This window comes from Tinamus guttatus, unplaced genomic scaffold, assembly GCF_059628265.1.
Source record: "Tinamus guttatus ecotype Peru unplaced genomic scaffold, ASM5962826v1 Tinamus_guttatus_pri_ptg000155l, whole genome shotgun sequence".
NCBI lineage: Eukaryota > Metazoa > Chordata > Aves > Tinamiformes > Tinamidae > Tinamus > Tinamus guttatus.
In genome coordinates, this window is record NW_028288689.1 from 7,781,340 (window position 1) to 7,807,876 (window position 26,537).

Sequence of the window (26,537 nt, forward strand, 5' to 3'; positions counted from 1 at the left end):
GCGCACCCACAGCTCCACCTCGCGCACCTCCTCGTAGTCGAACGAGCGCAGCGCGTACAGCGCGCCCGTCTCCGCGTGCACCGACACGTACGACGAGAGCGGCGCGCCGCGCACCTGCCCCTCCAACAGCCGGTACCGCACGCGCGCGTTCTCGCCCCAGTCCGCGTCCCACGCGCGCACCGTCAGCACCAGCGCGCCCTTGGCGTTGTTCTCGGGCAGCCACGCGCTGTAGCGCGCCTCCGCGAACACCGGCGCGTTGTCGTTCACGTCCAGCACGCGCAGTGGCAGCACCGCGCTGCTCCACAGCGCGGGCGACCCGCCGTCCGTCGCGCGCACCGTCACGTTGTACTCCGCCACCGCCTCGCGGTCCAGCTCCCTCGACGTCTCCACGCTGTAGTAATTGCCCAGCGAGCTGCGCAGGCGGAACGGCAGCCCCGCGTCCAGCGAGCACCTCACCTCCCCGTTCGCCCCCGAGTCGCGGTCCTGCACGTGGAGCAGGGCCACCACCGTCCCCGATGGAGAGTCCTCCGGCACCGCGTTCAGCAGCGAACGCACCGAGATCTCCGGCACGTTGTCGTTCACGTCAGTCACCGTGATGGTGACTTTCGCCGTGTCCGAAAGGCCCCCGCCGTCCTTCGCTTGCAACTCCAGTTCGTAGGAGTCGCCTTCCTCGAAGTCCAGGCTCTTCACCAACGTGATCGCTCCCCCTTCCGTGTCCAGATGAAATATTTCAGATACAATGTCTGTGCTTTTCTTCAGTGAGTACGTCACCTCTCCGTTCACTCCGTCGTCGGCATCAGTGGCACTGACACTGAGCAGGGTGGAGCCTACCGGTACGTCCTCCTGCACGCGCACCGTGTACACTGCCTGGCTGAACACCGGCGCGTTGTCGTTCGCGTCCAGAATGACTACGCGGATCCGCGCCGTGCCCGTCCGCGCTGGATCCCCACCGTCCACCGCCGTCAGCACCAGCTCATAAAACTCGTCTTCCTCACGGTCCAGCGCCTTCGCTAGCAGAAGCTCGGGATGCGTCTCCCCATTGGGTGTCGCCTGGACGTCTAGGGAGAAGTGTTCATCGCCGCTCAGCTCGTAACGCTGTAGGGAGTTGCTCCCGCTGTCCGGATCATGAGCCTCAGCCAAGGGAAAACGTGACCCCACGGCTGTTGTCTCGCTCATTTTTTCCTCCAGCTGCACTTCCTTGAAAGAGGGCGTGTTGTCGTTAATGTCTTTGATTTCCACTTCGATTGTATAGACCTTCATTTCGCCCTCCACTATCATCTCACAGCGCAGCACACATTTTTCCATTACTCGGCAGACCTGCTCTCTGTCTATCCGTTCCGCCGTCACTAAATGGCCGGTCTTCTCATGCAAAGAAAAATACTGTCTCCTACCTTCGGAAACGACGCGGGCGCCGCGGTCACGGAGCGCCGACAGTTCCAGTCCCAGGTCCTTGGCCACGTCGCCCACAAAGGAGCCCTTCTGCATCTCCTCGGGCACCGAGTAGCGCAGCTGCCCCCACGACAGCTCCCACGCCGCTACCAAGGCGCACCACAGCAGCGCTCGCTCTGGCGCCCCGCTCATTGCCCAGACGAGCAGGACGCGCCGCCGCTCCGCTCCTCCGCCTGCACCGCGCGGCGCGGGTCCCGCACGGCCCGCAGCCGGCCGAGACCCCAGCGTGGCGGACTCCTGCCGGGAGGCTGCTGCCTGCCGCCTTGGGCTCAGGACGGATCTCTCCGCGAGCCGTGACACGGCGGGAGGGGCGGCTGCATCTGCCGCGCTCTGCTCCTGCCTGGTGAACAGCGGCGCCCGCAGTCTCGCCCGACAATTGCAGCAAAGCAGGAGAAACTGAAGTCGTGTATCATACTGGCACAGGAAACACAGTGTGGATTTCTCTTTTCATTTATATCTTTTTAAAAATTATTATTATTACTCCTCTTTTCATAAGAGAAGAGACAATCGTCCCGTTGTGATATACATCCATTTTTTTTCCCTTCATGTCAATACGTCCTTAGGTAAGCACACAACCTTAGCCTGATTCCGTGTGTCCGTATTTCCGGCTGACCATTGGTCTGCTCGTCAATCTTACTGCTCGGCTGGGCGCCAAGGCACGCTTGGTTTGTGTGGGATGTATGTACATAGGTCATTTCCACAGAAGGAGATACCCCTCTTTATTCCTCCACCCCTCATCTATTCCTACAAAGCCAAAATGGAAACGGAAAAACAAACTACTTCGGCCCGAGGAACACAGTTCTGCCTCTCATGCTATCACGCTGATCTAAGGTGATGGTTTGATGTGAACACCTCCTCTCTCTTTTCTTGCACCCATAACAAAAGAATATAAACCCAAGATCAGTTCATCATGCCTGGGCGACGCCACTATAGACACTATGAGATATGAATGAGGTCACCAAGCGCTCATCGCCTCATTCAAAAATATTCACGGCTTCAGTGGCGAATACTTTACCATCAATACTACTACTCAAGTCCAAAGATATCTCTTCGGGAAAAAGAAATAATCCACCGTCACCCTTCCTGACGCTCATCGCCACAAGCAGAGCTACTCCTAAACTCATGGCGTCCCAAGGACGCCGACTCGCGTGTTTCCTAGCCATGCGGGGGGCGCCGTGTTTCACTTCCTGCAGCGAGTCACCAGAAGAGCGACCAGCCCTTCCCATTACCGCAGTTAAGTGCAAACGACAGCGGCCACGTGGTGCCCCGGAAACACACGCATAGGAGCAACTATAGTTGGTGAAGAGGAAGATAAGGAAGGGAAGAAGAAGAGGTCATAGGATAAACAGTATCATTACCATCTCTAATGCATCAAGGTCTACCGTTACCGTCACCTGAGCATAAAAGACAAAAAGACTACGGAGAGGAATCATGTCAGTATAGGAATAATCTCTCCCCGCTCCCTCCAATTCGAACCTATCCACACCAAAACCTCAAGGGCAGACGGCCAGAGCCGTTTGTTTCTTTATAAGTAAGAAAGACACCAATCGCGATCAGAAACACATCTTTGTCAACCCATTCACCGACACGCACTCAACTTCCTTTTGAAAAGAACTATTTTTTTTCCTTCAACACAGAACGTCCATTGTAGTTTCGCAGTCACCAAGCGCAGAATCAATAGATCTCACTGTATACAATAAGGAACCAGATTTGCCATTACTAACGTTTGCTATAATGTATGGAAAAAAATATCATGTCCAGAACGTTTTAGCTGAGACTAGACGTCTCATTTCTGATGAAAGGGAAGGTAGCTTCGTACACTTCGCGTCTTTAGAAAAAGACAGAAAAATGTTATATCTTCCCTTCCTGGCAAATAAACTGTTCCCAATATAACACATAAATGGAAAGTAAAAAAGAAACAAACAAACAAAAAATGGGATGACTACAGACCTACAGTGCACGGCACCTTAGAGGAGGAAAAAGCGGTAGGGTGTCAAGTACGAGTTATGCGATATCTCATGGGCTGTAAGGCTACCATGACTGGGTGTTCAAATACCCAGGCCATTCATTCTGGCAACAGACATTTATGTTACTAATTTCAAAGGACAAGTATCCCCGATCATCTCTTTGGTGTATTCTCCGCGGCACATTTCGGAAAGAGTTCTCAAAAGGACCTTTCAAAAGCACCTGCGGCTCTTATATATATATAGCATCGGGATAAAATAGTTTCATGCATTCATGCATTCAATTCAATGGACATCGCTCTTCCGTATTAAATATTCAAATATAATCGTGAAGAAACATCAGTTGATGCCAAAGCTTAGCAAAAATATAAATGAACGAACAACGGTTAGAACAAAGAAGAGGATGGAGGTCATACAGACCTGCAGGGCGTCGGGGTCCGAGGGCGGCTCTGCCGGGGTGCGGCTCCTGCTGGCCGTGAGCATCGCGGGCGGGTCCCCGCCGAGAAGATCGTCGACGGCGCGGCTGGGCAGCGGCGCCGGCAGCAACGCGCACTCGGCCACGGCGCGTGCCGGCGCCACGCACAGGTTGTAGGAGTAGGGCAAGGTGCCCTCGCAGAAGTCGGCCGGGAAGGCGGGGCCGGCCACGGAGAAGCGCTCGGCGCGCAGGCAGCGCAGCACGGCGGGCGGCCCGGCGCGGCGCACCCGCGCCGCCACGGCCAGCGCCACGCTCAGCACGAACAAGGCGCAGAGCAGCGCGAGCGCCAGCACCAGGTAGAACTGCAAGTCCGACGGCGACTCGGCGCCCGCCGCCCGCTCGCTCAGCGCCGGCAGCGCCTCCTGCAAGCTCTCGGCCAGCACCACGTGCAGCGTGGCCGTGGCCGACAGCGCCGGCTGCCCGTGGTCCTTCACCGCCACCACGAGGCGCTGCCTCGCCGCGTCCCGCTCCGACACGGCCCGCGCCGTGCGCACCTCGCCGCTGTGCAGCCCCACGCGGAACAGCGCCGGCTCCGTCGCCTGCACCAGCTCGTACGACAGCCACGCGTTGCGCCCCGAGTCCGCGTCCACCGCCACCACCTTGGACACCAGGTAGCCGGCCTCGGCCGAGCGCGGCACCACCTCGAAAGGGCCCGCCACGCCGCTCGACGAGCCCGGCGCGGCCGACGCCGGCCACAGCACCTGGGGCGCGTTGTCGTTGAGGTCCAGCACGAAGACGCGCACGGTGGCCGTGGAGCTCCGCGCCGGCGAGCCGCCGTCCTGCGCACGCACCTCCACGGCGAACTCGCGGCACTGCTCGTAGTCGAAGGAGCGCTGCGCGTACAGCGCGCCGCTCCGCGCCTCCACCGACACGTAGGGCGCCGCCGCTGCCGCCGCCTCGCCCGCGCTGCCGCCCACCAGCCAGTAGCTCACGCGCCCGTTGGCGCCCGCGTCCGCGTCGCGCGCCCGCACGCGCAGCACCGCCGCGCCCGCCAGGTTGTTCTCCGACACGTAGGCGCTGTAGGCGGCTTCCTCGAACACCGGCGCGTTGTCGTTCACGTCCGACACGGACAGCGACAGCGCCGTGCGGCTCGACAGCGGCGGGCTGCCCCGGTCGCTGGCCACCACCGTCACGTTGTGCTCGGACGCGCGCTCCCTGTCCAGCGCGCTCGCCGTCACCACCTTGTACGAGCTGCCCGACGACGCCACGATCGACAGCGGCGACTCGCCCTCCAGCTCGCACCACACCTTCCCGTTGTCGCCAGAGTCTCGGTCTCGCACCTTGATGAGGGCAACCACGGTGCCGGGCGGAGAGTCCTCGGGCACCGAGCTGGACACCGACAACGTCGTTATCTCGGGCGCGTTGTCGTTCTCGTCCGTGATCTGTACGTGCACCTTGCAGTGACCGCTTAGACCGCCCCCATCCCTCGCCACTACTCCGAAGGTGTATTCCTTCCTCTCCTCGAAATCCAGAATTCCCACATTGCGGATGTCGCCGCTGTCGCTGTCTATGCTGAAGACAGCGCGGACAGCGTCGGGAACGTTGCTGAAGGAGTAGGAGACTCGCCCGTTGGAGCCCGCATCCGCGTCCGTGGCTCGCACCTGCAGCACCAGCGAGCCCGTCGGCACATTCTCCCGCACTCGCGCCTCGTAGACGCTTTTGCTGAACACGGGCGCGTTGTCGTTGGCGTCTGTCACGTTGATGCGAATCTGGACAGTGCCCGACCTCGCAGGTGATCCGCCATCCACCGCCGTCAGCACCATCTGAAACGAGCTCTGCTTCTCGCGATCTAAAGCTGCTTCTAACACCAGTTCGGGCTGCCTGCTTCCATCCGGGCTCTCCTTTACTTCCAGCTTGAAGGACGGGTTTTCTGTGAGCTGGTAGCTGAGCAGCGAGTTGCTTCCCACATCCGGATCTTGCGCCATCTCCAGCGGAAATCGCGCACCAGGAACAGTCCATTCTCCAATCTCCACATCGAAAGCAGCCTCGCTGAAGACCGGAGCGTTGTCATTGATGTCCTGGATGTCCACGTCGACGTGGAAAACGTTGAGTGGGTTCTGCACCACCGCCTCGAGACTGACCGAGCAGGACGCCGAGTCGCCGCAAATCTCCTCCCGGTCCAGACGCTCGTTCACGTACAGGTGACCCGTGTCCGCGCTCACCGCGAAGTAGTGCTTCTCCGAGCTGATCCGCAGCTGCCGTGCGGGCAGGTCTGCCGGGCTCAGTGCCAGGTCCCGCGCCAGCGGCCCCACCACGGAGCCGCTACCCGTTTCCTCGGGAATCGCATAGCGCAGCCGCTCCGGCGCCGCCCGGCAGCCCCAGGAGAGCAGCCAAGCGCACAGCAGCACTTCCCCGGCTCCCATTGGGCGCCTCTCCGTTTTCAGCAGTCCGCGTTGCGCTACGTCCTCCCGTTTTTTTCCGTTCGGTCTCTCCCTGTGTGGCACTCGCGCGATCCCGGTGAGCCGGTGATCCCGATCTTAAAATATCCTCTAGCAGGTAAGACTATCGGGAGAAAAAAAAATAGTCTTGCTGACCTCCCACCGCTTCTGCCTTCGGTCCTTCCCGCCCTCTCAGCGGCTTTTTCTGTCCGTGCCGGTGCCGCCCGCCCGGCGCTCAGCGAGAGAGTAGCCGCCCCGGCGGCGGCTGCGGCTGCTCCGGCTCTGGCTCTGTCTGTGACGCCGCTTCACATCGGGCAGCAGCGGCACCCGGAGGCTCCGCGGCGACATTGCAACCCGCCCACAGCAGCCTAGAGCCCCGCGGAAAGCGATAAGCTGCGACACGGGCCCTGCCCACGGGAGCTCGTCATTCAAGAGCTGATTCCTAGCAGCCTGGAGGCGTTACTGTTTGCCAGCCCGTGTTGTCATAGAGAGTCACCTCTGGGAAGAAATCATCTCAGCAATAAGCTTCAGTAAGTCAGGGTCAAAGTTTCTTTTGTTTGCACTGGTGATGGTATTGTGAGAAGGTGATGCAGGAATTATATGTTTCTTCAGGCACACCTGCTCCCCAAACTACTTCTGCATTCCTCATTTCCAGTATACATTCCTGTAAATGTTACAGTAGATGATGAAATCATTTTCAAGTTAGGGTTCTAGTTTCTCATTATGGGCCTGATATGGTTTAAATTTCTTAGGACATACAGAGGCCGCAGCACCCTCAGTCCTAATATCTAAATGTCACGTGTAGATGCCTAAACTTATATTTCCTTCCTGATAGGAGCACTGTAGCTTTCTCTCAGTTCACATTCGTGTAGTCTTTCACTCCGAGGACAGCACCTGAAGAATATGGACATGGGAATGCTCAAGGGATTTCACCATGTTTACAGTCTTGCTGAAAAGGTAGAACTGGCACTGTACTCCAACGACTGGAACAGGTTTGAAGTGATGCCAAATTAGAATACCTCTACTCTGAAAGGTCACTTGCTTTCAAGGCCCAGGCCTAAACTACATTTTCTCAGACTTCACAAATCCCGTGAAGGATTTATCTGTAAAAGCATTTTAATTTCCCTATTTAATGAGAAGCACTCAGGACAGTACGTCCTCTCATAAGAATGACCAGAGTTCTGTAATCAGTCATGCTCTGCTGAAATTTCTAGTGCTTCATCCCTACTTGGGGTCCAAGAATAGGCAGCAGGCAGCAGAACATACTTTCAATGAACACAAGGGTGATTCCTCACAAATGCGGTGTTACGGCCTTATTTTTATGCACTGTGAGAGATTCTGGTTTAGGTCTTCTGCTTCATTTTCCTCTGTCTTCTGGTGGTTGTAAGCTTGTGTTGGGAACTAAAGCGTTCATTGCAAAACAGACCTGACAGCTTCAACATGGAAGCCCACTCCATAAGGATCAACAAGGAAGAGTTCAAGCAACTTCAGGCTTCGAGATGCCTCAAGGACAGGAATATACCCCAGGAAAAGTTGTACTATAAGCCAAAGAACATGAGAAATATTACAAGATGCACTGTAAGGTTAAAGTTATGAGAGGAAGAACAAGATGTCTCACACTGTACACAGGGCCTAAGGGCTCCTGATCCAGGTATCTGTTCTGAATGGATCCAAGTATCTGTACTGAACATAAGGAAGAAAGTAATTGCCTTCTTGCCAAGATCACTAGAGCATTCATTGAGTTCTCACTCCTTCCAATTTTGCCCCCGAGGTCATCCCAAAGAAAGATACTACCAGTACAATGAGGTACCCCAGTACACATGGCATTCAAACATTACTGGTCACATCAACACTGTAAAGCTGGATGCATGCAGAGGGTGACAGCATTCCCACAGAGAGGCTACTGTTCCGAAGATCTCTGTGACTTTGAACCATGAATTACAAACCACCACACAAGAAGGTGCCAGAAAGTGTATCCCTTACAGGCTTTTAGAAAAATGGGAGGGATGTATTGCAATTCTCCTGCACTTTCTCAGTGTCGGTCACCTCTGGAAACAGACAGAAAGAGAGGTGCAATATGAGAATATCTTGCAACAGCAGGTTTTTTTGGAGTACAGCTCTAGCCATAGGCAACATTTGCTGAACCGCACTAATCCCAAACTCACAGGTCCACTGAGACAGTGATATAGAACTAACACAGAAAAAGAACTAAAACCTATTCAATCCAGGATATGATCTCTTTTGTTTCTTATCAATGGTGTTCCAGCAAGCAATCAACAGCTCTCAAGAAGGACTAGGAAAGACCTCTGGGTTCAACAAGTCACACGGCAAATCTTGTAAATACACAGAATGCTCTTTTCTGTCACTCCTGGCTGAGGAACACATCTTATGCAGACCATTCAGTCAAAAGGACTGAAAGGCAGCCTCTCAGCACAGACAAAAAAACATGGCCCTGCATTTTCATTTCTTCTATGCCTCATCCTCACCGTTCTCCACAGCCCTCTGGATTCAACAAATCATACTGCCAATCTTGTAAACTGACAGTGCTTTTGGATGCACAGAACGCACTTTTCTGTCACTCCTGACTAAGGAACAGGTCATATGAAGACCATTCTGTCAAAAGGCCACAAAGGCAGCCTTCTCAACACAGGCATAGACACATAAAACTCCATTTTCATCACTTCCACATCTCATTCTCTTTGTTCTCCTGAAAGCACTGACCTAAAGTGGGATTTTTCACAATGTTTTGCAGCCATTGAGTTAATGCTGTGACATTTCTCTTGACCAACCCATCGCTACATTATTGTGACCATGAATACACGGAACTAGCAGTCCAGGACACTGGTGACTTCAGTTACTGTCAATGCAAGCTCTGAGTCTTCCCCAAGAATTCGCAACCTAAGAACACTCCACAAATGCATGTTCTTCCTATTCTTTGGAATCCATGTGTCACCTTCCTTTCTTCTAGACATACCATAACATGGATCCCACTCTCTCTGTCATGTGTTAGGATCAACTCTTGAAGTGGGCAAGTATGTAAAGAGATACCCTCTAACGATCTATAGCATTAGGGATATAGGGAGGGATACAGAGGTACTGTTAGGGAAGCAGAGTTATCAGCTGTGGGTAAAAGCTGTATGACAAACATGACATATGACAAGATCATGTGAAGAATAAGATGTTGTCACACATGGCATGTATGAAACATGGCCTATGCCCTCCTGGCCCAATACTTGAATTAAACATGGCAGTATTAGTAATCACCTTAATGATCCATACTTTTTTTTTCTGTCAGATCAACATTATAAAGATGGAGATATGCAGAGAATACAGCAGACTTCAGCGACATAGGATTTTCAAAGACAACGACCAAAGCAACAAAAGCAGCACAAACCACCCCTGTTGGAGGTCTGAGACAAAGAGAGGGACATGAATGCGAGTTCCTAGTTTTCTCAGCGTTGGCCTCCTGTGGGAAGGGAGTCAGGCATAATTTCAGTCTTACCGTAAGAAAACTATGAGAGATGAGAAACTGAAACATAACATTTCTTCCCTGTATAAGATGCCTCTGCTGTTTTTTTTTTTTTTTTAGAGCACTGTCAAATCTGGAAACATCGCTCCTTGCACTGCCATATTCCCATAAGCTTATGCCACAAGCATGAGCATTCAGAAGCCTATTTTGAAAATCTATATATATAAAGTCATGTTATTCATACCTTTAAATACAAAAGTTGAGTATGAAAACTGTTCCTCCTGGCATGCCTTTCTAAGGAAAAAGTCATTATCAGGCACATTGGGTCTTACATACCAGTCATGAAAACAATTGGGACTAATGTATGAAACATCCAGAAGTGAAGGAATCATACCAGGCAGAAATCGTTGCTAGAAATAATAAACTTACCACACTGTAAGGATGTGAAGATGAATCCTAGATGACTCTCTACTACTTAATGCAGCCTTATCTACAGGCTGTCTCAATGAAGAGTGAAGAAGAAGAAAAGTCCACCATGGAAGCAGAACGACATGATAATACAGAGCTGCTTTTAATGAGGAAGAAAAAGTGGAGGTGTGGGGGGTAGTATACAAATGATATGCAACTAAGACAAAACGTTGCTTTGTCCACATCTCTGTTTAAAGACAGTCTAATCTATCCAAACATATGTCCTGAAGAAGGTGGAACATCTACAAATTATGTCTATCTGCAATACCCTGCATTCAGATGAATAGTGGAATCACACATGAAAGGTGGTTACTGGAATAATACTGTGGCACAGGGTCTTCAAAGGCCCAGCATAAGAAACAAGACAATAAAACCATGAGGAAATGACATTAAAAAAAAAAGGAAAAAAAGTTACATTTTTGAGAGTCTCACATCATTGATAGTGTGGCATAAGCAAGTAGTCAGCAATAGGGACCATGGGAACAATTGATCTGTCAAACGCAACCCAGGGAGCATGCTATTCCAAACAAAATTATGCACACAGGACCATGCAAAAAGTGCACATCAAGGCATTTATAACTTATATATGATCCTCACAAATATCAAATAAATAGCATCCAAACAGCCGCAGCACACACCATTTCACTAAATGATTCACGAGCATACACACAAGTGAGGCAATTTTTTTGCTCCCCACACCATTATGACAAGTCATACGCATCTAAAGCATATGAGTGAGCTAATGCCAAAGATATGCATTCTTTTACCAGAGACTAGGTCTCCAGATTACCTGCGTAAAGATGCTCTTTAAGATCCCGCTTAGGGAGGAACACATGATATGTTCAAAATATACGATAATTCCCCTAACACAACAAGTGTTAAGAAGAATTCCATCAGGAAAAGTATAATCAAAACCAACCTACACTCCCATCTCCTGCATTCCACAGCAAATCCAACATTCGAAAAGAAACTGAAAGACAAACAAAGAACCGAAGAGGATCTGCTTCACCTGAATAAGGGACTATGCGAACAATTGCAAAGAAAAACAGGTAAAGGCAAGAAAGCCCAGTGCTAATGAAGTCCATAACAGTAAGGCAGCAGGTGAAAGAAAGTAATAGCGTGGTCGGCAAAACTAGGTCAGCATTTGTGTCCTCCGCATATGTCACGGAACACCTATCCGTACGAAACACATCTTTATATAGACTCATACTCTCCCTAAATGCCTGCAGTCCCATTACCCTCACACTGATTACAGCCACTTAAAACAGCTAGCGTCCAAACAAAAGGGCATGCTCTAAGAAGAGGGTGATAACAGCAGTGAGCGATTGACACTCTTTAACAGGCAATACATTTAATGAGCCGCTCACAAAGAAAACACCGCTAAAAGCACATTTACATTTGTGAGAGTGCCGCACCGTTTTCGAATAGAAGTTTTATCGGCAAGAGAGACCTTGGATGCATTCGCAGTCATACACTCACGTACAGCTCTACCTCTGGTTGTTGCTGGCCGGCAACGCGAAAGAGGCGACGGGGAGAAGGAAAAGAGAAGGACCAGAACTCCTGAAGAAGGACAAAAGGGAGCGACGGCGCAAAGGAGGAGTGGGAAAGTCTCTCTGTCAGGACTCACCAGGAGGGCGTCTCCGCTGTCGCCGTCGCCGCGGGCGCTCGAGGGCTCTTCGGGCAGCAGCAGCGGCGCGCCTTTGTCGGGCGGCGGCGCGGCCGGGAGGGTGTTGCAGCAGCTGCCGCCCGGACAGCCGAGCTGGCTCTTGCGCGAGTCGGCGGTGAGCGAGACGTCGTGCGCGTAGGAGTGCAGGAAGGCGCGCACGCCGTCGATGCCCACGAAGTGCGAGGCCGGCACGGCGCGCAAGGCCCCGCTGCCCGCGGCCAGCAGGCGGGAGCGGCGCCACTGGCGTAGGCGCAGCGCCAGCAGCGCCAGCAGGAAGGCCACCAAGAGGCAGCCCACGGCCGCCACGGCCACCACGAGCCAGCGCGTCACGCTGCCGCCCGCCTCGCCCTCGTCGCCCGGCGCCGCCGCGCCGCCCGCCTCCCACAGCAGCTCGGCCACGCTCTCGGCCAGCACCAGCGTCAGCGTGGCCGTGGCCGACAGCGCCGGCTGCCCGTGGTCCTTCACCAGCACCACGAGGCTGTGGCGCAGCGCGTCGCGCGCCAGCGGGAAGCGCGCCGTGCGCACCTCGCCGCTGTGCAGCCCCACGCGGAACAGCCCCGGCTCCGTCGCCTTGGCCAGCTCGTACGACAGCCACGCGTTCTGCCCCGAGTCCGCGTCCACCGCCACCACCTTGGCCACCAGCGCCCCGGGCTCCGCCGAGCGCGGCGCCAGCTCCACGCCCGTCCAGCCCGCGCCCGGCGACGCCGCCGGCGGGTACAGCACCTGCGGCGCGTTGTCGTTCTCGTCCACGATCAAGAGCCGCACCGACACGTTGCTGCTCAGCGCCGGCGCGCCGCCGTCCTCCGCGCGCACCCACAGCTCCACCTCGCGCACCTCCTCGTAGTCGAACGAGCGCAGCGCGTACAGCGCGCCCGTCTCCGCGTGCACCGACACGTAGGACGAGAGCGGCGCCCCGCGCACCTGCCCCTCCCACAGCCGGTACCGCACGCGCGCGTTCTCGCCCCAGTCCGCGTCCCACGCGCGCACCGTCAGCACCAGCGCGCCCTTGGCGTTGTTCTCGGGCAGCCACGCGCTGTAGCGCGCCTCCGCGAATACCGGCGCGTTGTCGTTCACGTCCAGCACGCGCAGCGGCAGCACCGCGCTGCTCCACAGCGCGGGCGACCCGCCGTCCGTCGCGCGCACCGTCACGTTGTACTCCGCCACCGCCTCGCGGTCCAGCTCCCTCGACGTCTCCACGCTGTAGTAGTTGCCCAGCGAGCTGCGCAAGCGGAACGGCAGCCCCGCGTCCAGCGAGCACCTCACCTCCCCGTTCGCCCCCGAGTCGCGGTCCTGCACGTGCAGCAGGGCCACCACCGTCCCCGATGGAGAGTCCTCTGGCACCGCCCTCAGCAGTGACCGCACCGCGATCTCCGGCGCGTTGTCGTTCACGTCAGTCACCGTGATGGTGATTTTCGCCGTGTTCGAAAGGCCCCCACCGTCCTTCGCTTGCACCTCTAGTTCATGTGATGAAATCTCTTCGAAGTCCAATTCATGAACGAGAGATATTTCTCCTTTATTAGAGTCCAGATGGAAAATCTCGAATGCCAGTTCGGAGATTTTCTGAAATATATATTTTACCTGTCCGTTCATTCCGTCGTCGGCATCGGTGGCACTGACGGTGAGCAGGGTGGAGCCCACGGGCACGTCCTCCCGCACGCGCACCGTGTACTCCGCCTGGCTGAACACCGGCACGTTGTCATTCGCATCCAGCACAACCACACGGATCCGCGCCGTGCCCGTCCGCGCTGGATCCCCACCGTCCACCGCCGTCAGCACCAGCTCATGAAACGCGTCTTCCTCGCGGTCCAGTAGCTTCGCAAGCACCAACACTGGACGTTTCTCCCCGTCGGGTGATGTCTGCATGGTCAGGGAGAAGTGTTCGTCGCCGCTCAACTCGTAACGCTGTAGGGAATTGTTTCCGCTATCCGGGTCCTGAGCGCTGCGCAACGGAAAGCGTGTCCCCGGGGCTGTTGTCTCGCTCATTATTTCCTCCAACTGAACTTCCTTGAAAGCGGGTGTGTTGTCGTTAATATCTTTGATTTCCACTTCGATTGCATAAACCTTCATTTCATCTTCGAGTAACACCTCACAGCTCAGCATGCATTTCTCCATCAAACGGCAGACCTGCTCCCTGTCTATGCGTTCCGCCGTCACTAAATGGCCGGTCTTCTCATGCAGAGAAAAAAACTGTCTCCTACCTTCGGAAAGGACGCGGGCGCCGCGGTCGCGGAGCGCCGACAGTTCCAGTCCCAGGTCCTTGGCCACGTCGCCCACGAAGGAGCCCTTCTGCATCTCCTCGGGCACCGAGTAGCGCAGCTGCCCCCACGACAGCTCCCACGCCGCCACCAAGGCGCACCACAGCAGCGCTCGCCCTGACGCCCCGCTCATTGCCCGGACGAGCAGGACGCGCCGCCGCCGCCGCTCCGCTCCTCCGCCTGCACCGCGTGGCGCGGGTCCCGCACTGCCCGCGCCCGGCCGAGCCCCCAGCGTGGCGGACTCCTGCCGGGAGGCTGCTGCCTGCCGCCTTGGGCTCAGGACGGATCTCTCCGCGAGCCGTGACACGGCGGGAGGAGCGGCTGCATCGCGCCGCGCTCTCCTCCTCCGTGGTGAACAGCGGCGCCCGCAGTCTCGCCCGACAATTGCAGCAATGCAGCACCTTTATTTTTCTTGTATTTTTACACGCTATGCTCTTCTGCTTGTACGTCGCATCCAACAAAAAATACCGCTGTATGGTTTTTCCATCATATCATATGCCTAAGTACACACTATACAACAAAAACCTAGGGTTTCACTACCTCACTTGTTCCTATTTTCAGCTGACCCTTGGTCTGCCTGTCGGTCTTGCTGCCTAGGTGGGTCTCTGTATGCTCTTCGCATTTTTGAAATTTCTGAAAATTGCTGCCACCGACATTTCAGCTGTTTCTCGATGTTCACTTATTAGCACAGTAGTACAAGCCGTCATTCCAAAGAGATGGGAGGACTACGCTGAGTCCGCTTCTGCCCAGAGGGGTCTTAAGCTCTCATATCAGGGAGGCGTTTCCTCCTTGACTTTCAGCGATGCATGAGAGTCGCTCAAGTGCGTGCTTGAAATCCACCGCAAGACACACATTTACCATCCAGCGGCTCTGACCAGCCACTGTCCACCGAGAGAAGGACCGTTGAACGCATTGAGGACCACCAAGCACAGCATCAACAAAAGCGTCAGAGAAGGGGGAAGAAAGTTAATAAGGACACAGCTGAACAGTAAAATGAGATAGGCGACTAACTTGGGCAATGATTTCAATGACCCGATTATTATGTCTTTTTTTTTCCCCGCTCTTGTCAGACCCTCACTTTTCCCACCAAATCCACGTCTGCAGTTCCACGTTTTCCCTTTCCGTATGCAATAATATCCGCATCACACTTGAATAAATGATGAATGCAAGGTCAAGGCGAAAATAGAAACATAAACTATTTCAGTCTTAGTCAGACAGTTCTGCCTTTCAAGCAACCATGGTGATCGAAATCAGCGGCCTGATAGAAAGAGCCCCCATTCTCCCCTTTCCCACAAACAAAACTAAAGAATATAAAACCGATATGAACGAAACGCTTGTCGCCCCATTCACACGCATATTCACAGCTCCAGCGGCAAATACATGGCCCAAAGAATACCAACGATCTATTCCTCGGAAATGAAAGAAAATCTGTCCAGGGAAAAAAAAAAATCTGAGGTGCACTCAAATTTGTTTTGGAGACCCATTACTGAAACAACATAAAACACATATTTCGTGCTCAACATTATCAGTTCTGTGCAGATACTTCTTTTTGTGGGGGAGAAGGTAAGAGACGATTAAAAAAGGCCTTTTCAGCACAGAACGGCCACCACAGTTTCGCAGCCCTCAAGTGCAAAATCAGTAGATCTCATTATATACAATGACGCGTCACATTTGCAATTACTAAGGCTTACCATAATTTAGGTACCTTCGTTCACTTGCCGCTTTTAAAGAGAGGCACCATTTTTTTTTTCTTAAATGTCGGCGGGATTATCGGTTCCCATTGCAACAGACAAATGGAAAATAAAGAATACTGTAACATAAAAAAAAAAGAATTGAGGGGTTTAAGATGCCTACAGAACTACCGCGTACTTCCACTTGGAGGAGAGAGAAGCAGTACTGCATGAATTACGAGTTACGCGATATTTTATGGCCTATAAGCCTACCCTAGCTGGGAAAGCAAATATGGAGATCATTCATTGTGGGAACAGACGTTTAAGTAATTAATTTCTACGATAGCTTTCAAAACGACAAGTTTCCCCGATTAACGGTATGGTGCATTCTCAGCAGCATATTTCCAGAAATGAAACAAAAAAAAAAAGGTATCAAAAGGACCTTATGGAAAAAACTTGAGGCATAACATTCTTTCATTCACTTAGACACTTCAATCGGTACCCCTCTTCCGTATATAATATTCACAGACAATCCGTAAGAAGCAGCGAAGGTTACTAAAATATAACAAAAATATAAACGAACGAACAAGGCTCATATCAGGATGCGGAGAGCAGCGAGAAGATGATAGTGTCGTCTTACAGACCTGCAGGGCGTCGGGGTCCGAGGGCAGATCTGCCGGGGTGCGGCTGCTGCTGGCCGTGGGCATCGCGGGCGGGTCCCCGCCGAGAAGATCGTCGACGGCGCGGCTGGGCAGCGGCGCCGGCAGCAACGCGCACTCGGCCACGGCGCGTGCCGGCGCCACGCACAGGTTGTAGGAGTAGGGCAAGGTGCCCTCGCAGAAGTCGGCCGGGAAGGCGGGGCCGGCCACGGAGAAGCGCTCGGCGCGCAGGCAGCGCAGCACGGCGGGCGGCCCGGCGCGGCGCACCCGCGCCGCCACGGCCAGCGCCACGCTCAGCACGAACAAGGCGCAGAGCAGCGCGAGCGCCAGCACCAGGTAGAACTGCAAGTCCGACGGCGACTCGGCGCCCGCCGCCCGCTCGCTCAGCGCCGGCAGCGCCTCCTGCAAGCTCTCGGCCAGCACCACGTGCAGCGTGGCCGTGGCCGACAGCGCCGGCTGCCCGTGGTCCTTCACCGCCACCACGAGGCGCTGCCTCGCCGCGTCCCGCTCCGACACGGCCCGCGCCGTGCGCACCTCGCCGCTGTGCAGCCCCACGCGGAACAGCGCCGGCTCCGTCGCCTGCACCAGCTCGTACGACAGCCACGCGTTGCGCCCCGAGTCCGCGTCCACCGCCACCACCTTGGACACCAGGTAGCCGGCCTCGGCCGAGCGCGGCACCACCTCGAAAGGGCCCGTCACGCCGCTCGACGAGCCCGTGCCGGCTGCCGCCGGCCACAGCACCTGGGGCGCGTTGTCGTTGAGGTCCAGCACGAAGACGCGCACGGTGGCCGTGGAGCTCCGCGCCGGCGAGCCGCCGTCCTGCGCACGCACCTCCACGGCGAACTCGCGGCACTGCTCGTAGTCGAAGGAGCGCTGCGCGTACAGCGCGCCGCTCCGCGCCTCCACCGACACGTAGGGCGCCGCCGCTGCCGCCGCCTCGCCCGCGCTGCCGCCCACCAGCCAGTAGCTCACGCGCCCGTTGGCGCCCGCGTCCGCGTCGCGCGCCCGCACGCGCAGCACCGCCGCGCCCGCCAAGTTGTTCTCCGACACGTAGGCGCTGTAGGCGGCTTCCTCGAACACCGGCGCGTTGTCGTTCACGTCCGACACGGACAGCGACAGGGCCGTGCGGCTCGACAGCGGCGGGCTGCCCCGGTCGCTGGCCACCACCGTCACGTTGTGCTCGGACGCGCGCTCCCTGTCCAGCGCGCTCGCCGTCACCACCTTGTACGAGCTGCCCGACGACGCCACGATCGACAGCGGCGACTCGCCCTCCAGCTCGCACCACACCTTCCCGTTGTCGCCTGAGTCTCGGTCTCGCACCTTGATGAGGGCCACCACGGTGCCGGGCGGGGAGTCCTCGGGGACCGAGCTCGACACAGACAACGTCGTTATCTCGGGCGCGTTGTCGTTCTCGTCCGTGATCTCTATGTGCACCTGGCCGTGACCTGTGAGGCCGCCCCCGTCTATTGCATCGATTTCAAAGGTGTATTCGTTCCGCTCCTCGAAATCCAGAATGCCCACATTGCGGACTTCGCCGCTGTCACTGTCTATTGTGAAGAGAACCAGGACAGCGTCGGGCACGTTGCTGAAGGAGTAGGACACTCGCCCGTTGGAGCCCGCATCCGCGTCCGTGGCTCGCACCTGCAGCACCAGCGAGCCCATGGGCACATTCTCCCGCACTCGCGCCTCGTAGGCGCTTTTGCTGAACACGGGCGCGTTGTCGTTGGCGTCTGTCACGTTGATGCGAATCTGGACAGTGCCCGACCTCGCTGGAGACCCGCCGTCCACCGCCGTTAGCACCATGTGAAACGAGCTCTGCGTCTCGCGATCCAGAGCTGCTTCTAACACCAGTTCGGGCATCTTCTTCCCACGTGGCGTTTCCTTCACTGCCAAGCTGAAGGACGGGTTTTCGGTGAGCTGGTAGCTGAGCCGTGAATTGCTTCCCACATCCGGATCTTGCGCCATCTGCAGCGGAAATCGCGCACCAGGAAGGATTAGTTCTCCGATCTCCAGATCGAGGGCAGCTTTGCTGAAGACTGGGGAGTTGTCATTGATATCCTGGATGTCCACATCGACTTGGAAAACGTTGAGCGGGTTCTGCACCACCGCCTCCAGACTTACCGAGCATGACGCCGAGTCGCCGCACATCTCCTCCCGGTCCAGACGCTCGTTCACGTACAGGTGACCCGTGTCCGCGCTCACCGCGAAGTAGTGCTTCTCCGAGCTGATCCGTAGTTGCCGTGCGGGCAGGTCTGCCGGGCTCAGTCCCAGGTCCCGCGCCAGCGGCCCCACCACGGAGCCGCTGCCCGTTTCCTCGGGAATCGCATAGCGCAGCCGCTCCGGTGCCGCCCGGCAGCCCCAGGAGAGCAGCCAAGCGCACAGCAGCACTTGCCCGGCTCCCATCGAGCCCCTCTGCCCGTGCCGCCTCTCCCTTTTCAGCAGTTCGCGTTGCGCTCCCTCCTCCTGTTTTTTTTTTTTTTTTCCGTTCTGTTCCTGCCCGTGCCGCAGTCGCGAGAACGCAGCGCGGAACAGCGATCCCGATTGTAAAATATCCTCTAGCAGGCTGAGAATTCTGGGGCATGGGAGAATCGTCTTGTCGCACTCCTGCCCCCTTTGCCTTTGACCGCTCGGTCGTTCTCACCGTTTCAGCGGCTTTTTCTGTCCGTGCCGGTACCGCCCGCCCGGCGCTGTGTGAGCGAGCAGCCGCCGCGCGGGAGGCTGCGGTGGCTCCGGCTCCGGCTCGGGTTGTGGCTCGGGCGGCGGTGCCGCTTCGCATCGGACAACAGCGGCACCCGGAGGCTCCGCGCCGACACTGCAGCCCACCCGTAAAGGGACACGTTGGGGTCGCGCTCTGCCCACAGGAGCTCATCGTTCAAGATCCGATTCCTAGAATCTTTAGGGCATTATCATATGCCACTCCGTGCTCTTATAAAACTTCACCTCGGGGAAGCAATCAATCGTTTTTGCTGCAATCAGCTTCGGCAAGTCAGGTTCAATTTTCTCTTGTTTGCACTCGTGATGGTATTTTGAGAAGGTGATGCAAGAATTATGTATTTTTTTCAGGCATGTGCGTCTCCCACAGACACATGTATTCTCCAAAACATATCTTGATTCCTAATTTCTGTCATATCTTCTGGTAAATATTATGGTAAACAAATAAATCATTTTCAAGTCAGGGCCCAGTTTCTCACTACAGCTTTTTCTGCTTTGTGGTTTAAAGTTCTTCAGAATCAAAGAGAGTTCAGTGCTCTCAGTCCTCATATCTACATGTAAATGCCAAGACTAGAATATATATATATATATTTGACAGGAGCACTGCAACTTTCTCTAAACTCTCATTAGCTCTTTTTTTTTTTTGCTTTCAAGAATAGTACCTGAAGAATATGAACACAAGAATGTGCCAGGAATTTCACCAAGTTTCAATGTTCCTAAAGGGGTAGGACTGGCACTTCACTCCCATCTTGGCACAGACTAGAATTCGTGCCTCATTGGAACACATCTCCTCTGAAACGTGACTTGCTTTGAAGGCCCAGACCTAAATTGCAGTCTCTCAGACTTCAGGAAATAGTAGATTCCCTTGAAGGGATTCTCTGCCAAAGTATTTATCTTTCGCTAGGCAATGAGAAGAAGCTCTTGGGAGAATATGTTCTCTCATAACAATGACAATGGTTCTGTCATCTGCTGTGCTCTGGTAGATTTCTAGTGCTTCATCCATACTTTGTGGCCCAGCAATAGACTCCAATCAGCAGACATCAGAAAAAAAATTATATGTGCTCAACGGCAATTCCTCTCCTTTGAGCAAAAGGTGTCTTTTTCCAATTAAAAAAAAATGTATTTTAGAGCTGAAGGATACAACACATCTGAATGTGATCTTACTCTAACCCCCACTTGGAACATACCCCCAGGTGGGGGGTTAAGATTCCAGCAAGCAGCAAACATTTCTCTGGAAGATGTAGGAAAGGCCTCTGGATTCAACAGACACAAAGACATCCACTAAATTATTACCATTCCAAGGAAAATCTGTTCCATAAGCCAAAGAACATGGGACAAAGTACAAGATGTGTTGTAAAGTAAGTCATGAGAGTAATAACAAGATGCCTCATTCTGCAGACAGGGCGTAAAGCTCCTGATTCTAGTATTGCACATGAGGGATAAAGTAATAGCCTTCTTGGCAAGATTGCTAGGGCATTCATTGCATTCTCACTCCATCCTCATTTGTCCCTCATATCATTCCAAAGAAAGAGGCTATCAGTACTATCAGGTATCCCAGTACACACAGCATTCAAATATTATTGGTCACATCAACACTGTAAAGCTGGCTACATGCAGGGAGTGACAGCATGACAGCATTCCCATGAACAGGCAATTGTTCAGAAGGCCTCTGTGACTTCGTACCATCCATTACAAACCAGCACATAAAAAGGCACCAGAAAGGGTATCTCTTGGAGACCATTGAAAAATGAGAGAAATATGGTAATCCTCCTTGACCTGCTCAGCATTGGCCACGTCCAGAAACAGACACAGACATCAATTGATTCACATCCTACAAGGCCTTGTGGAGGTGCAATGCTAGAAGAGACATCTTGCAACAGTAGGAATTATATATTAATATATTTTTGGAGTACATTTCTAGCCATGGACAATGTTCACTGAGCTACACTGCTCCCAACTTCAAGGGTCCACTGAAACAGTGATACAGAGCCAACACAAAATAAGAACTGAAGACTTATTCCATGCAGAACATGAACTCACTTGTCCCAGACCAATGGTAGTCTAGTAAGCAATTGACATCTCTCAAGAAAGACTAGAAAAGGCCTCTGGGTTCAACACGTCATACTTCCAATTTTGTAAACACATACTGCTTTCTGATGTACAGAATGTACTCTTCTATCACTCCTGGCCGAGGAACATCTTATACAGGACATTCAGTCATAAGGATTTAATGGCAGCCCTCTCAGTACAACCACAGACACATATGATGACTGCGTTTTCATCTCTTCCACGCTTCATCCTCTCTGTTCTCCTCAGAGTACTGACCTCAAATGGCATTTTTTCACTATGCTATGCAGTCATGGTGTTTATGCCCTGTCATACTTGTTCCTCTTGACCACCCCATCACTATATTATTGTGGCCATGAGCATGTGGACATCACATGGACAAGAACAATCAAGGACACTGGTGCTTTCCACTTCTGCCAATGTAAGCCTGACTCTTCCCCAAGGACATGTGAAGAAATTGTAGCCTCAGAGCCCTCCACAAATGCAGTCCTGTGTACCACTTGTCAAGCCACAGGGCCTTACTTGTCTGGAATGCAGAGATATGTGAGATGAGAAACTGTAATTCTGCCTTCTGCCATATGTACTCACCAAGAAATTCCATATTCCTTGGCATATCTGTCTTTTTTATTATATTTTTTAGAACACACCATAACATGCATACCACTTTCCCGGTATTTGTTAGGATTACTTGTTGAAGTGAGCAAGTATCTGAAGAGATTAACACTCCTCTAGGGATTTCTAACATCCATAGTATTGGAGTCACAGGCTATTCTATTAGGGAATTAACTCTTCTTAATAGTTATAAGTTACATGAATAGCTATATGGCAAGCTAGAGATCACATGAAGTATAACACAATGTTACACACTGCTAACATGGCCTATGTGCTTCTGGTCCAATACTGGAATTAAACATGGCAGTGTGAGTAATTGCCTTTATCATTCATATCCTTTTTAAAGATGGAGGCATGCAGAGGATGCAGCAGCCTTCAATGGCACAGAACTTTCAAAAACAATGACCGCAACAAAAAAAGCAGCATAAACCACACCTGTTGACATTCTGAAACAAAGAGGGGGACATGAATGACAGTTCCCCAGACTTTTTCAGTTTTGGCCTCCTATAGGAAGGGGATCAGCCATCATCTGAAACCTACTCCAAAAAAGCTATGAGGGACAATTTTTTGTTGTTGTTGTTGTTATATCAACACTACAAAGATGGAGGTAGGAAAAGGATGCAGCAGACTTCAATGACTCAAAACATTCAAAAATAACAACCACAACATCAAAAGCTGTATAAGGCACATTTGTTGGAGTTCTGAGGAAAAAAAGGGGAGATATAAACAGCAGATCCCAGAGCTTTTTCAGTGCTGGCCTCCTATGGGAATGGAGTCAGCCATCACTTGAGTCCTACCCTAAAAAAGCTAAAAAAGACGAAAAAATAAAAATGGAACACATATTTTTCCATACACAAGAGGGCTTTGTTATGTTTTTAGAGCACTCTCAAATGCGGAGATATCACTCACTGCACTCCTGGTTTCTGACCTCACAAATCCAGCGAGATTCTACACAGTGACATCAAGACCTCCAGAAGCCATTGGGAACGATACTTCAGCTTGCATTCTCAAGACCTAAGAATAGGCTACCACCTATAAATATGTCATAATTACTCTCCACTCAAAAGACATTGGAGCACCATGCGGAGAGTACCACAATGATTCGCTCCTTAGGTAAAGTCGTACCTGTGCAATATACATGTACATTTTACAACTTGAAATGTAGAAAGCACTCAGTTTGCAGTTTAGAGCTCACTTTTCTCCCAAAGCAGAGAATAAAAACAGGCAACCAAAAATATACAAGAACATCTAGGAATAGCCTCACGAAAGAGGCAGCAGTACCTTCAGTTTGGAAAATGCATTCTGGCATACCACCCTTCTGTCATTAGCCACTGATTAGAACTTAATGTAAAAAACAAGTCCTAATAGATGAACAAGTGGAAGATGCACCCAGCACAGGTAAAGACCCAGGAGACTCTACCTACAACCCATCCACATGACAGACATTTCTGAAAAATATCTCAAAAGAGCCTTACAAAAGCGCTTGATATTCTACATAGCAGGTAATATAGTATTGTTTCTTTGATTAAAAACATTTAAACGGGCACCCCTCTTCAGTTACTTATATTCCCATATAATCGTGAAGAAACATTAATTGTTAAAGACTGTCAAAGTTATAAATGAGAGAGCAACGGACATAACAGGATACGAAAAGCAGCGAGAAGAGGATAGTGTCGTCCTACCGACCTGCAGGGCGTCGGGGTCCGAGGGCGGCTCTGCCGGGGAGCGGCTGCTGCTGGCCGTGAGCATCGCGGGCGGGTCCCCGCCGAGAAGATCGTCGACGGCGCGGCTGGGCAGCGGCGCCGGCAGCAACGCGCACTCGGCCACGGCGCGTGCCGGCGCCACGCACAGGTTGTAGGAGTAGGGCAAGGTGCCCTCGCAGAAGTCGGCCGGGAAGGCGGGGCCGGCCACGGAGAAGCGCTCGGCGCGCAGGCAGCGCAGCACGGCGGGCGGCCCGGCGCGGCGCACCCGCGCCGCCACGGCCAGCGCCACGCTCAGCACGAACAAGGCGCAGAGCAGCGCGAGCGCCAGCACCAGGTAGAACTGCAAGTCCGACGGCGACTCGGCGCCCGCCGCCCGCTCGCTCAGCGCCGGCAGCGCCTCCTGCAAGCTCTCGGCCAGCACCACGTGCAGCGTGGCCGTGGCCGACAGCGCCGGCTGCCCGTGGTCCTTCACCGCCACCACGAGGCGCTGCCTCGCCGCGTCCCGCTCCGACACGGCCCGCGCCGTGCGCACCTCGCCGCTGTGCAGCCCCACGCGGAACAGCGCCGGCTCCGTCGCCTGCACCAGCTCGTACGACAGCCACGCGTTGCGCCCCGAGTCCGCGTCCACCGCCACCACCTTGGACACCAGGTAGCCGGCCTCGGCCGAGCGCGGCACCACCTCGAATGGGCCCGCCACGCCGCTCGACGAGCCCGGCGCAGCCGACGCCGGCCACAGCACCTGGGGCGCGTTGTCGTTGAGGTCCAGCACGAAGACGCGCACGGTCGCCGTGGAGCTCCGCGCCGGCGAGCCGCCGTCCTGCGCACGCACCTCCACGGCGAGCTCCCGGCACTGCTCGTAGTCGAAGGAGCGCTGCGCGTACAGCGCGCCGCTCCGCGCCTCCACCGACACGTAGGGCGCCGCCGCTGCCGCCGCCTCGCCCGCGCTGCCGCCCACCAGCCAGTAGCTCACGCGCCCGTTGGCGCCCGCGTCCGCGTCGCGCGCCCGCACGCGCAGCACCGCCGCGCCCGCCAAGTTGTTCTCCGACACGTAGGCGCTGTAGGCGGCTTCCTCGAACACCGGCGCGTTGTCGTTCACGTCCGACACGGACAGCGACAGGGCCGTGCGGCTCGACAGCGGCGGGCTGCCCCGGTCGCTGGCCACCACCGTCACGTTGTGCTCGGACGCGCGCTCCCTGTCCAGCGCGCTCGCCGTCACCACCTTGTACGAGCTGCCCGACGACGCCACGATCGACAGCGGCGACTCGCCCTCCAGCTCGCACCACACCTTCCCGTTGTCGCCTGAGTCTCGGTCTCGCACCTTGATGAGGGCCACCACGGTGCCGGGCGGGGAGTCCTCGGGGACCGAGCTCGACACTGGCAGCGTCGTTATCTCGGGCACGTTGTCGTTCTCGTCTGTGATCTCTATGTGCACCTGGCTGTGACTGCTTAGACCACCCCCATCCTTGGCTTCAATTCCGAAGGTGTATTCGTTCCGCTCCTCGAAATCCAGAATGCCCACATTGCGGACTTCGCCGCTGTCACTGTCTATTGTGAAGAGAACCAGGACAGCGTCGGGCACGTTGCTGAAGGAGTAGGACACTCGCCCGTTGGAGCCCGCATCCGCGTCCGTGGCTCGCACCTGCAGCACCAGCGAGCCCATGGGCACATTCTCCCGCACTCGCGCCTCGTAGGCGCTTTTGCTGAACACGGGCGCGTTGTCGTTGGCGTCTGTCACGTTGATGCGAATCTGGACAGTGCCCGACCTCGCTGGAGACCCGCCGTCCACCGCCGTTAGCACCATGTGAAACGAGCTCTGCGTCTCGCGATCCAGAGCTGCTTCTAACACCAGTTCGGGCATCTTCTTCCCACGTGGCGTTTCCTTCACTGCCAAGCTGAAGGACGGGTTTTCGGTGAGCTGGTAGCTGAGCCGTGAATTGCTTCCCACATCCGGATCTTGCGCCATCTGCAGCGGAAATCGCGCACCAGGAAGGATTAGTTCTCCGATCTCCAGATCGAGGGCAGCTTTGCTGAAGACTGGGGAGTTGTCATTGATATCCTGGATGTCCACATCGACTTGGAAAACGTTGAGCGGGTTCTGCACCACCGCCTCCAGACTTACCGAGCATGACGCCGAGTCGCCGCACATCTCCTCCCGGTCCAGACGCTCGTTCACGTACAGGTGACCCGTGTCCGCGCTCACCGCGAAGTAGTGCTTCTCCGAGCTGATCCGTAGTTGCCGTGCGGGCAGGTCTGCCGGGCTCAGTCCCAGGTCCCGCGCCAGCGGCCCCACCACGGAGCCGCTGCCCGTTTCCTCGGGAATCGCATAGCGCAGCCGCTCCGGTGCCGCCCGGCAGCCCCAGGAGAGCAGCCAAGCGCACAGCAGCACTTGCCCGGCTCCCATCGAGCCCCTCTGCCCGTGCCGCCTCTCCCTTTTCAGCAGTTCGCGTTGCGCTCCCTCCTCCTGTTTTTTTTTTTTTTCCGTTCTGTTCCTGCCCGTGCCGCAGTCGCGAGAACGCAGCGCGGAACAGCGATCCCGATTGTAAAATATCCTCTAGCAGGCTGAGAATTCTGGGGCATGGGAGAATCGTCTTGTCGCACTCCTGCCCCCTTTGCCTTTGACCGCTCGGTCGTTCTCACCGTTTCAGCGGCTTTTTCTGTCCGTGCCGGTACCGCCCGCCCGGCGCTGTGTGAGCGAGCAGCCGCCGCGCGGGAGGCTGCGGTGGCTCCGGCTCCGGCTCGGGTTGTGGCTCGGGCGGCGGTGCCGCTTCGCATCGGACAACAGCGGCACCCGGAGGCTCCGCGCCGACACTGCAGCCCACCCGTAAAGGCACAAGCTGCGGTCGCGCTCTGCCCACGGGAGCTCATCGTTCAAGATTCGAAGCCTGAGGGCATCACCATGTGCCACTTCGTTCTGTCACAGAGGGTCGCCAGCGGGAAGCAATCAGTCATCTTCTCTGCAATGAGCTTTGGTAGATCGGGGCCCAGTTTTC

General features: G+C 54.7%; 1 protein-coding gene and 2 pseudogenes across 2 annotated transcripts in view; all 3 read right to left on the bottom strand.

Moving 5' to 3' along the window:
* Nucleotides 1-26,004, bottom strand: part of LOC104574978 (protocadherin gamma-B4-like) — a 77,210-nt gene extending 51,206 nt beyond the window's left edge. Inside the window, exon 1 of one of the 2 annotated variants that reach the window (XM_088522674.1) lies at nucleotides 23,531-26,004. In XM_088522674.1, the coding sequence (XP_088378800.1) occupies nucleotides 23,531-25,948 (2,418 nt within the window). In that variant the 5' untranslated portion in view covers nucleotides 25,949-26,004. Of the gene's footprint in view, nucleotides 1-11,830; nucleotides 14,309-23,530 lie in introns of those variants that run through there. The other variant, XM_088522673.1, reaches the window with a different exon arrangement.
* Nucleotides 3,753-6,251, bottom strand: LOC148595055 (protocadherin gamma-B5 pseudogene; annotated as a pseudogene).
* On the bottom strand, nucleotides 16,286-18,912 carry LOC148595056 (protocadherin gamma-B5 pseudogene; annotated as a pseudogene).
* Nucleotides 26,005-26,537: the final 533 nt, after the last annotated feature.